The following is a 12,849-nucleotide window of genomic DNA, read 5'->3' as shown; positions in this document are numbered from 1 at the left end:
TTCCACAGGACCGGAGCAGCATACTTAAAACTATATTTCCATACCTAGTTGTTGTTACTCTGGGAACTTCTAATAAGTTTGTATACCTAAAATTATAACCGGCATCATGCATTTTAATTAAATCATTTAATACAGGTGAGGCAATATTATTCAAGATTTTAAAAGTTTCTATAGCCATTGCTCTAGTTCTTCTGATATACAAGCTAGGAAGTTTTGCTCTATTTAAGGGTTGTTCATATATACTGGAGTAGTCGTCATAAACAAAACGAATGGCTCTTTCTTGTATTTTTTCAATCTTGTTTGTGCTTTTATTTGAGCAGAAATGCCAAGTTAACGGACAGAAGTTAAAATTGGATAAGATAAAAGAGGGAAAAATGGTTAGGCGGCTTAATCTACACAAATTTCTGCCTAATCTTTTCAATATATTAAGTTGTTGTGTAGCTTTACCACATATGATGCTAATATGGTTTTCAAAGGTAAGGGCAAAATCTAAGTTGACTCCAAGAAGTTTTACCACTCCATCACATTCAATATTGGCATTTTAATACTAAGCTTGGGCTTTTTAGAGTGCGTTTTAGTGCCTATGGCGATAGCCTGAAACTTATCAGGATTTGCCTGCATGCAATTAACGGAGAACCAGTTGATAAGGACATTACTTTCGTTTTGAAGGACTGATATCAGAGTATCGAAGTTAAATGAGCTAAAAGAAAGGGTATTGTCATCAGCGCAGTTATAGAGGGATCATTGTTTGATGAAATAGAAGATGTCATTGAATAAGAAATATGTTTAAGAGTAAAGGACCAAGGATCGAGCCCTGCGGCACCCCTTTGGTTATCTCAGCCCAGCTACTTGTAATGTGACCTATTTTGATTTGCTATTTTCTCTGAGTAAGATAGGATGTTAATAAGTTCAGTGAGCTGGCAGACAGACCATAACATTTAAGTTTGCAAAGTAATATATCATGGGGCAGACAGTCAAAAGCCTTTGACAGGTCCATAAGGACAGCAGCAACATATTGTTTTGAGTCCAGAGCGGACTTCCAGTCTTCAACTAATTTTAAAAGGGTGGTCTGACAACCATGGCCTTTTCTAAATGCGCAAAGAAAATTATTAAAAATAGGTTCGAAATGCTCAGATAGTTGCTCGGCTAAAACTTTTTCAAATATTTTTGAGGGTGCAGGCAAAATACAGACAGGCCTGTAATTAGACTTTTTTAGAGGATCATTTTTCTTGAAAATTGGAGTAACCTGAGCTTGCTTTAGGCGATCTGGGAAAATGCCATTGTCTATAGAGCTATTTATAAAATCAGTATAAAATGGGGCTAACGACTGTGATCCTAGCTGAAGTAGCTTAATTGATATTTTATCAACACCTGTAGCTTTTTTTTACATTAAACTTTTGTATAATTTTTGAGACTGTTGATTGCCCTACATGAGTAAAATTGAAGGAGTTGGGTGTAATGTTTTGTTCTAATATTTTACTGATGCTGGGGTGATTAGCCTCATTAAAAACAACATCTTTACCAATATCTTTGGCAACATTTGCATAGAACTCATTGAAAACTTCTGCGACTTCAGTGCTGACTGAAATAATCTTTTCGTTATTGTTTAAAATAATTTTGGACTGATTGCTTTTTTATTTATTTGAAATATAGGGTTTAATTGTTGACCAGAAGTCTTTGTTCTTACATCCACCTAAGCATCTTTCCTGAAAGTAATTGTTTATTGATATGCGTTTAAGCTTATTAACATAATTTCTACTTTTTCTATATTCTTCCCCATGTTTTAGCATTTTTGTTCTTCATGTATTTAGTGTGAGACATTTTCTTATTGTAAATTGCTTTTCTTAGTCTTCTATTCATGTAAGACAGCTGAACAATAAAAATTTTGGGATGCATTCTACGAAGTTCTGCTAATTCCTTGAAGGCGGAGTCAACTGTTGAGCTGCACATGGAGTCAATTGATGTATTAGGATCATCTAATGTAAACTCAGCACTAAAAATGAGTCAGTAAAGTGAAAGTTTTCACATTGGTTGCAGACCCAAGGATTTGAGCTGTTTCCAAGTAGTATATATTCCTTTGGGGTAATATTTGCACATTTTATGTGTATCCATTGATAGCATGCTTTGCATTCTACAGCTCTGTGACTGCTGGCAACTGGTCTGTTGCAGACACCACATGGGTGTTTTGTAGGTCCGGGGTTTAGAGCAATATCACCCGCCAGAACTAGAAGGTACCATTTGTAGCTTCGGTTCAGGCTTATAGCCAAGGAAGGTACACGCCATTTTAAACAACTATGATGAGCCTCAAGTTCTTTGCAAGTTGATCTTAGTCTCAGAAATTCGAGGACAAATTTTAAAACGAGGAGGGAATGTGTAACCGAGTTTCCTGTATGTATATCGGCTTGTATACTATCTCGCTAAAGAGCTACCATTTATTAACGACGCGGCAGAGTGTCCGCTTGCAGTGCGAGAGGTCGTGGGTTCGAACCCCATCAGGTGCACATAGCAATGTAGACTGTTGAATCTTGCTAGTTTCGTTTTTTCTAACTTGATATAGTTTCATTTGTTGACTTTTCCAGCTCACTGTAAAAAGTGCATTATTGTTACCACTCTCTCCATTGTTCACCTGTGTGACTTTAACAGCACGACTTCGTGCTTCGTACTTGTTGTACTTATGATATCCCTCAAAGGGAGACAGAAAGTCAGTCCTCCTGATCCACTTTAGTTTATCCTTGCGTTCAGGACTTTGCAAATGTTTCAAAGCGTCCGATTGGAGCATTTCTTGAACGTGATATTTAAAGTTCCTTTTTGCAAACAAACATTTTCTTATTTTAACTAACGTGAATCCACTTCAGAATGAGTATTGTTTATACTCTTATGGTTAAACGACTACGCGATTTATTTATGGGTATATCTGTGCACGAGTTTTTTATGCATACTTCTTTTAAACTTTATGATATGTCTCCCAACGAGCGAGTTACTCGTAACACATTCCTATTTCTTTATTGTTTAAAAATGTGCATCATTAAAACCACGGACCTATAAACCGTTTATAGGTCCGTGTTAAAACAAATGGAGCATTATGTATTCAAACGAGGAAAAACATTTTTTTAAATGTTAGTGGCGTATATCCCATATTTGAAAAACCAGTCATTTTGCACATTTCATGTTCAAAATTATTTCAGGATTGTAAACTTCCGGTGCGTGCGAATTTTGATTTTGTGATCACGTTTTCTATATTTGAGAAGCAATGTCAGCACAGAGTGTACCAAAACAACAGCAGGTAATGCAATTTATACAAACATATACGCTTAAAATGTTTTCGCATTGAGAAAAAACAGCTGCGAGTATTGTCACTGAACAATTTTGATTCATAAGACTGTGAAACTCTGATGAAATAATTGAACTTGTTTTGAATGTCCTGACTGTACTCAATATGAATGTGCGCATATGAGTCTATATATGAAAAAATGAAATGTCCAAATTTTTAAGAAGTTTCCTTGATGTTGATAGTAAACTACCCACTACAGTGATAGTCCAAATAATTGTACGTTGACGGATTTTTTAAAAAATTTTGATATGGCAAATCCTTCACGTACAAATTGTTAAGTATCAAAAGTGGTTAGTTGTTCCGATCAGGATTCCGGGTTAAAGCATATGTCGTCTATAAAATATCATAAAAACAAGAAATATTACCAGATAATATTATTTTTTATTAGTTACGTACACAAAAAATAAATATCCAACTTATAATTATGAGTTTGACGGCTTTTCTTCATTTCATTCTGTCAAAACATAACGATATATACATGAAGGGCACCTGCAAGGCTTCAGGGCACAGTTTTAAATCGCTCGGAACATTTCGGCCATGGCCGAGTTGTTACGATTGTATTATGAGGTCTATCTCGAAGCTTTGTCGGAGGAGGCCGAGTTATTACGATTGTATCGAGTTGTTCCCCTTCGCATAATTGTTGTCTGTGTCAGTCAACTTTCGTTTTATTGGAAAGGTAAACAACTTGTTTTAATGCATTAAATGCTTGTTTAGTGCAAAATATAATTTCACTTACATGGTAAAATATTAATATAACTCTTTATGATCAATTTCAACCATAAAATACTTCACTTAAAACAATTTCAATATTTTTAAAACACCCCCGTTTTTTACACATTCCCGTTTAGACGTTAGGGATTGGAAGAATCCCGTATAACACGTCTATTATTTTAGACTAACTACAGTGACTACTGCCAGAAACGAGCATGGAGCTCTAATAGCTACAATAATGACCGATCAGGGATACTTTTTTATTATTTTGACATTTCATGTGTATCCCTGTAACGCTACAACTCTCTGCCATTTAACACTGCGCGAAAGAATATATAGTAATAATAAATATTATGCATTAATGTTGAATAATAATGATTTAATTGTAACAAATGTACCTGACAGTAATCTTATCTGCATTAAATTTGTCGTTACAGTCGTTATATTAACATTAATATACTCTGGGTCACGAAATGATCGTTGCAGCCCACCATTTTGTATACATGTTGATTTTTATCGAATAAATTTGTACCCATCCGTCAGTGAAAGATAACCCTCAAACAAGCAGTCACAGTTATCCTCGCTTTTCTATGTATTGAGCAGAGCAACACAACCTGTGTTCAAAATAAGGGTGATACCTAATTTGTCTGTTATATAATGTTAAATAATAGAAAATTACATTAATTTCAGAGGATAAATAATAATGTTATTCTCACAGTAAAGCCATCATCATTCTCATAATCATCATCATCACCGTCATAATCATCATCATTTTATCATCATCCTGTAATCATCATCATCATCATCATGCAGCAGCAGCTGCAGTAGCATCGACAAAATAACGATGTACAAGAAAACTTCGCATGCTATCTGAACTCTTTCTTTTTAAGGAGTCCATATATACTCCAACTGTAAGAATAACTTGACAGATGTTTCATGTAGTTATAAGATAGCTCTCATTTAAAACGTACATACAAAAAAATGCATATCACATGTATCATGTCACAGAAATACTGATCGAAGCGGTTCGGATGTGGATGGAGTCAAAATATCAAAAACATCTTCAATGTCATCACCAGATCGTTTCTTCGTCACCAATGGTGTTCTTTTTTACCCTTTGGCTCTTGGAGAAATTATCTTCGAACACGTAGCACACTGCATTTTTTAAATATTATCCATTCAATATATTTCTTGCATTATTCCGATTCTAAGAAATCTTAAAGGAACATGAAAAAATAAATGTTCAATGTGATCACCAAGATGAAAACAATCAGTGCAGGTATCAGCATCAAACGATTTTGGCATGTGAAGCGAAGACTCTCCAGTGTTCATTTTTTTGCGGCTGCTTCTTTAATCACTCGGTACCACTCGGCCATTTGTAGTGGCCAGTCTTTTTGTATGATAAGCCCGCCGCTGGCTAACCTTTGCATGTATGTTGATAGTTCAGTTATTGATTGGATTCAAGATCATGTGTGTATGAGTATGAATGTAATAAAGCTATATTAAACCATCCCATTTTGGGTCTGTTAAATACATTACACTGACAACATTACACCATTTGGCATGGAAACCGTTCGCAGCTCCGCTTTGATCATCCCTGGCCCTTTTGTGGACAACTTATATGTTATTTCATTATCATTGCGATTGCTGATACTGTTAAAATATTGTACAATTCCGTTAGGTAAAAGTTTAACTTTGAACTTAAGAACGAACAAGTAAATATTATTACGGCATTGTTGGAAAACAGAGATGTGACTGCTTTGCTGCCAACTGGATATGGTAATCCATGTGCTACATTATCCCGCCATTGCTCAAAGACCAGCAAGTTATCATTACAAATAGATATGTACATTATTATTATTAGTAGTAGTAGTGGTAGTAGTAGTAGTAGTAGTAGTTTCACATAACGTGTTATCCATTTCTTATATTAAGTTTGAATATATTGTATAATACTAGACATAGTAAAGTAGTAACCTATGCTGCTGCTTCTGCTGTTCTGCTGCTAATGGTGATGTTGACAATGACGGAAATGCACAATCCTCTCTTGTAGTCAAGTCATTATATCTATACAGTTTTATGTTTTGTACTGACTCTATGTATCATTCAAGGAATGACTGTGTTGTTGTTGTTGTTTTATGTGCACAGTTATATGTATTATCTTGTACCTATAAAAGTCATACTGGTACATAAATTTATAAACAATCCACGTATGTGTGAAATATTTCACTAGCTTGTAGAAGTAAACAAATAGACACACAAAATCACTGTCTAGACTCCCGGCAAGTCACCGCCAGATTTATCCATATATCGTTACAAAAAACTACCTTTAAATTAAAGAAAATTTATTTTTAAATAATTTCTACATATGTATTGACTCGATACGTAGTATGTAGAAAAACAATGTTGAAGCCCTAAATGCGCGGTATCACGGTGGAACGTGAACTATGTGCTTACTCACTGAATTGTGACTACTTCCCCCTTTATAACCTTTATTGATACATTCAAATACATATTTCATAAAAAATGTAATGCACAGGCGAATACTTAGCTATGTTCTCCGTACTCGACACATCAACCACGTTAGCGTTCAGCGCATTGAAATGGTTGCATTTAAAATAGTGTTTTTTAACCGAACCTATTAACGACCAAAACATTCGAAATCCTTTACCCCGTTTCATACAAGTAGCATATACACAACCTGTCAGATTTGTCCTAGATTTACAGATTAATGGATACAATCGATGCATGTAAGTGCATTATGGTATCTGAACATGTTTTTTCGGCATAATGACATAAATAAATATATGTTTAATAGTAGGCAATGATATTTTCGTAGAAATTTGAATTTATAACGAAGATAATTTAAAAATTGTGGCCGCGAGGATCCTCTGCGCAAGCACCGCTTGCTACTTTTTGCTGGGATGGTGGACGTCACGAGTCTGCCATAGTCTAAAAATCGTCAAAAGACTCACTGACGGCCATTTAGGTGGACTAGGAGCTCTAATCACCTTTCTGAGCATTAGAACCATGGCAAGAATCACAATAATAGGCGACATGACAGCAGAGGTGTTGTCTCTACGGATAAATGTAACCAAAGCTGAATCAGACAACCAGCAGACGATGAAAATGAATGAAGAGGCATAATCTACCTGTAGTCCATATAAACAGCCGCTTCAGAGTCTTTGACGATTTATGATTTGGCAACTCTGCACATCCATATATCCATATCCCACTTGTTTTTTTCCTAGCCAAGAGTGACAGATCCCAGCGCAAAGTATATTGAGGGAAAAGTTAAAAGAGCACCTGCTAGATAGTGCTAAAATGGCTATACTTTGTTGACAGAAGTCAATCTGAATTAGTGTTTCATGAAACACTTAAGTGTGATAAGAGAAAGGTATTGGCTTTTATGAAGTGTTAAGTATTGTAGAGTTACAGTTGAAGAATATATTTTTACATTGGTATGAATCAGTCGACTTGTGCTGTTTAGGGAACGAAATGAATATCCAAGTGTTAATCAAAGTTCCCTAAACACGCATTTTTGTGGCTGCTGTGCCGCTCCCTATGCCACTGGAAGAATGTTGGCACTGTATGAAACACATACAACATAGAAATAGAGTTACGCATACAACAAAGGCGAAGAATGGTTTTTAACTTTGCATACAACATACACAAAGAAGGTGTTGAGAAACGCATAAATATAGAATAAGAACAAAAGTATTGACATTGAAAGCATTTTTAAAAGCATACATTTATTTCTTAGATCAGATCTATATGTAACTTGACTATTTCAGGGAGATAGAGGTGGTGGTGGTGACAAAGAAAAGAAGAAAAAGGAAACCATTCTCGATCTCTCCAAATATCTGGAAAAGGCTATCAGGGTCAAGTTTAGTGGTGGAAGGGAGGGTGAGCAGTGTTTTCTTATATTACAGACATTGCAATGGTCCTGACTGGTCAATTTTGACTTGGTCCAACTAAATTTGTGATGGGATCGGTCCGTCTGACCGACAGTTTTCACGGCCAGATGTAAAAAATAATGAAGATTTAATCTTTATCAATAATGATAATCAAACACTGCTTAAAAGTAAGAATGATTTATTTTGTTTAACAGAAAATCACGATTTTTTTCAATGATATTGTCAAATAACCAATTGTTTACGAAACCAATGTTGTTTTCCGGTAGTGTAGATGTCAGAATGCGTACCGCACTAAGTCAAACACCAAGCAGCATTTGCCTCCCTTTGCAATACATTACCAAATAATGTTTACTACTGTGTATATATATCGCGCGATGATTTGAAATGCTAAAAATGATAAACTTTTATCATGAACATTGGAATGTTTTAAATGATAGTTCCAAATGTTCCAAACAATGATCTTATCCTTTGGAACAAAACAAACAGAAATTGTTGGACGGGCAAATTTTCTTTCTGACTGTCAATATATCATAGGCTGTCGGTCCAAATGACTGAGACTTTTTTCTGAACTTTCACGATGTCTGATATATTGTAATGTTCATGATATATGTTGATTAAGAAATACAAAAGGCTTTTAACTTCCTAACTTACATGTAAGCTGGTCGTCTTTGAAGAAAATCAGTTAAGGTATTGTCAGTCTTGGTATCGTTGTCTTCCCCATAAGCAGTGTGAGCATGCAAAGACTTTAACCTCAGCCTTAATTCAAACTCATTTCTGATATTCAAAGTAAACTTGGTATACACACGCTGCCAGGGACAGTATGCACTTCCACAAGCAAGGTCTTAATAAATGTTGAGTTAGTCCCCTTTTGGAGTGCAGATAAGCAGCCTATTTTCACCAAAGTTTGTAAATAATCTTCCTATTTTACATTCATTTTTCAGCCAGTGGAATTTTGAAGGGTTTTGATCCTCTCCTGAATCTTGTGTTAGACGACACTACAGAATTCTTGCGAGGTATGTATGCTATTCCATTACCAGGCCTTCTCAATACCTCAAAAATATTTTTTATGTTTTTAATCATGGTTTATAGTTTTATGTAGTATACTTGCTGGTTATCCTAATAGTCACAATGTTGCAATCATAAGTTTTGACATAAAGTCATATTACACTACTGTTTTCAAAAAAGCCTTAGCAAAACATACTCATCAATCTGTTGAATTAATAAATAAGGTGAAATCGCAATGACATTTTTTACTGCCCCAACTGGTTTCGAAAAGTTGGTTAAGGCACTTCTATAATATCATTGCAAGCATGCTTTAAATCTACGATTTACTTGGTCTTTTGAAAGCCCGCCTTTTCAGTAGTTAGATCCTATTGATACGCCAAAGTATATGCCAACTAGCTGATGTTGGCTGTTTTGTAGGAAGTCAATCCACGGACAATAGGTGTTGCATTTGATTTAAAATTCACTTGATCGATTACGTGAATTTATAGCCATGATAATTCAACGCTTCTAAAGTTTGAAATGCTAAGTACATGTGCTAGTATATCGATGGCCTCAGTTCCAAATGTCGAAGCTACAAAATCCTATGTTTTCAGTGGTAAATTTTTTAGTATTTAGTCCTTTATGCAAAATGCCACAGTTACAATTCTCGACAATTTCTGAAGGTTCTGCATTTTTTCTTCTCTGCTCGACATTTTGATCACATGACACAACACCATTTTCTCAGTGGACTATTTACTCGGCATTTTTTAGTAAGATGGGGCTCGTTTTTATGATTTGAGTGATGTAAAAAATTTCCGTAAAAAAATGCAGCTTCGGCATTTTGAAGTGAGGCCATCGATATTATTGATGTTATATCCATGGCTATAATGAAAAATCCACTATATGGCTATTATGTTATATCCTATATATGGCTAGTATTTAAAATCCTCTGTATGGCTATTATGTTATATCCTATATATGGCTAGTATTTAAAATCCTCTGTATGGCTATTATGTTATATCCTATGTATGGCTAGTATTTAAAATCCTCTGTATGGCTATTATGTTATACCCTATGTATGGCTAGTATTTAAAATCCTCTATATGGCTATTATGTTTTATTCTCTATATGGCTATTATGTTTTATTCTCTATATGGCTATTATGTTTTATTCTCTATAGCTATTATGTTTTATTCTCTATATGGCTATTACCGTATGTAATATCCTCTGAATGGGGTTTCTTATACCGTCTTTATTGCTATTTTGTAAAATCCTCTTTGTGGCTATTATTTTAAATCCTCTATATTGGTGTTATAAAAAATCTTCTATATGGCTATTATGTAAAATCCGCTATATGGCTATTATGTAATGTCCTCTATATGGCTATTATGTAAAATCTTCTATATGGCTATTATGTAAAATCCGCTATATGGCTATTATGTAATGTCCTCTATATGGCTATTATGTAAAATCTACTATATGGCTATTATGTATTATCCTCTATATGGCTATTATGTAATGTCCTCTATATGGCTATTATGTAAAATCTTCTATATGGCTATTATGTAATGTCCTCTATATGGCTATTATGTAATATCCTCTATATGGCTATTATGTAATATCCTCTATATGGCTATTATGTAATGTCCTCTATATGTGCTATTTTGTAATATCCGCTATATGGCTATTATGTAAAATCCTCTATATGGCTATTATGTAATATCCGCTATATGGCTATTATGTAATATCCTCTTTATGTGCTATTTTGTAATATCCCCTGTTTATAGTTATGTGATATTTTTTATATGGCTTTTATGTACAAATGTACCTAAGATTGCAATATCTTCTTTAAAGCTATTTTGTTAAATCCCGTAGATGTATATTTATGGCTATTATTTAAAATCCTCTAAATGGCTATTATAACAAATGTTCTATATGGCTATACATGTAATGTAATACCATCTATATTACTATTTAGACCCTGATGATCCATACAAACTCACAGAAGACACCAGAAGCCTGGGGCTGGTTGTGTGTAGAGGGACTTCAGTTGTGTTGATATGCCCATCAGACGGTATGGAGGCAATCGCAAATCCTTTCATTCAGCAGGAGGGGTGAACATTTAGGGCAGAATATATTGTGTGGATGAGACATGGCCTGAGTTTATCTATTGGACTCAGGATTATAGGAAACATTGTGTTATAGAAATTGTGTTAAAAGAATTGGAAATTGTGAAACGCTTGATTCGAAACGATACATGTTAATTTTGTTATGGAGGACTTTGAGGCTATGAAGTGCATAATTGTTAAAATTGTGTTTTTAAAGTGCTTAATTTGAGTAGATTCATGTTAATTTTGTTTTGAAATAGTTTGACACTTAATTTGAGTGGATCCAACATGTTAACATTGTTTTGAATGACTTAGAAAACTATAAAGTTCATAATTTAAGTGGATTTTATGGTTAGAATTTGTTTGAATGACTTTGAGACAATTATATGGTTGTCTGTGAATTGAAAACATTGCTGAAAGCTGGCGTATTTAACCAACTTTCTACATTGAATATGAACTATAAGGATTTATATATCATGTGCTTCAATTTATTCATTACTGTGTCCAAACTGTAACAATAAACATAGTCTAGATAAGACTAGGTGCTTTCAATGCAGGTGTGATACAAAATGTACTTAATTCGAGACTTGTTTAGGCCTTGGGCCATGATTACGAACAGTCTCAAGTCCAAGTCTAGACTCAGAAAAGCATTTTTAGTAAGGAGCAAAAAATCATATTTATTTCATTTCTGTTACAAAAATGTATGTAAATAAAGGTAAAACATTCAAATATTAGTATATTTCAACAAATTTTACCATCAATACTCTGATAGAAGGAAAGTTACAATGAAATGAAGTTTTGCCATAATGAATCTTGAGTCTGAACTCAGATTTGAGACTGTTCGTAATCATTGCCCCTGGGCTGGTATTCACGAACGTTCTGAGTCTGAATTTGTGACTCTGACTCAGAAAAGCTAAATTTTGTTGTAAAAATACTATTATAGGACCAAAGACAGAAAAAAAGATGCATGTGTTACAAATAGTCGGTTCTACAATCAGACACACATCTGTTGTCAACAGTAGTTCCTGTGTCAATATTTTGAATCATTTAAGAATTCAGTTTCCGGAGCCTGAGTCTGAAACTCAGACTCAAAACCCTAGTGAATCAGACCCACAACTCCTAGATGTTTTAGGTTGACAGTCTGTCAGACTCTTTCCAGGCCAAGGAAGACAGTATTGATAAACAACAAACACTAGTAGGAATCTATTGGTTCTTGTATGTGTTCATATTTAATCTTCAAACTTAATTTCAAAATGGTGAAAAGAAGTGTTATGTGTATAAAAAGTATATGACAAATTATAATGAAGCAATGTTTATATTTATGCCATATGAATGAATCATACCTATTGAAAGTACTTAGGACAAATATTTTAATAAATTAATGCAAATCATCTTCATTTTGGAAGGAAACTTTCCATGTTCTTCTTTGAGTGTTGCCAATTTTAACTTTGCATATTATAATGATTAAATTAACTGAAAAAACTATAGATTTTAAGCTTTACTATTTGAAGAATAAGGAGAGCTGTACTACTCAACCTAGCGCTGGCCTCACATCTAGGTTATGGTTTTGCATGTATGTACATTTAGGTAAATATCTCATCAAACGTACTTCATTGTAACTCAATACAAGTGTTCCCAACCACCAAACCTTCTTTATTAATCAAGTGACATAACTCTATCTGGATTGTATTGCAAATAATGGACCTTAATTATTCGACTTTGAAATCTGGTTTTTGCATCTAACAACATTAAAGTCAATATCTCAGCAAATACACCACGTTTTGCATTGAATCTTCACTAC

General features: G+C 34.3%; 1 protein-coding gene across 1 annotated transcript; it reads left to right on the top strand.

Moving 5' to 3' along the window:
- The first annotated feature begins 3,175 nt into the window (after nucleotides 1-3,175).
- LOC128222154 (U6 snRNA-associated Sm-like protein LSm7) lies at nucleotides 3,176-12,533 on the top strand. The gene is made up of 4 exons (XM_052931030.1): nucleotides 3,176-3,283; nucleotides 7,834-7,945; nucleotides 8,898-8,969; nucleotides 10,919-12,533. Exons 1-4 carry the CDS (start codon nucleotides 3,251-3,253, stop codon nucleotides 11,056-11,058), a joined length of 357 nt encoding a protein of 118 aa, XP_052786990.1. The 5' UTR covers nucleotides 3,176-3,250; the 3' UTR covers nucleotides 11,059-12,533.
- The last annotated feature ends 316 nt before the right edge of the window (nucleotides 12,534-12,849 follow it).

This window comes from Mya arenaria, chromosome 16, assembly GCF_026914265.1.
Source record: "Mya arenaria isolate MELC-2E11 chromosome 16, ASM2691426v1".
In the NCBI taxonomy this organism is placed as follows: domain Eukaryota; kingdom Metazoa; phylum Mollusca; class Bivalvia; order Myida; family Myidae; genus Mya; species Mya arenaria.
Note: the sequence above shows the minus strand (reverse complement) of the source record. Positions and strands in the feature narration are given on the sequence as shown.

Excerpts from the sequence above, each read along its gene's own strand:
- LOC128222154 (XM_052931030.1), top strand. The coding sequence starts at position 3,251 with ATGTCAGCACAGAGTGTACCAAAACAACAGCAG. Across the intron at positions 3,284-7,833 it reads GTGTACCAAAACAACAGCAG|GGAGATAGAGGTGGTGGTGG; the intron begins GTAATGCAATTT and ends TGACTATTTCAG. Across the intron at positions 7,946-8,897 it reads GTTTAGTGGTGGAAGGGAGG|CCAGTGGAATTTTGAAGGGT; the intron begins GTGAGCAGTGTT and ends TTCATTTTTCAG.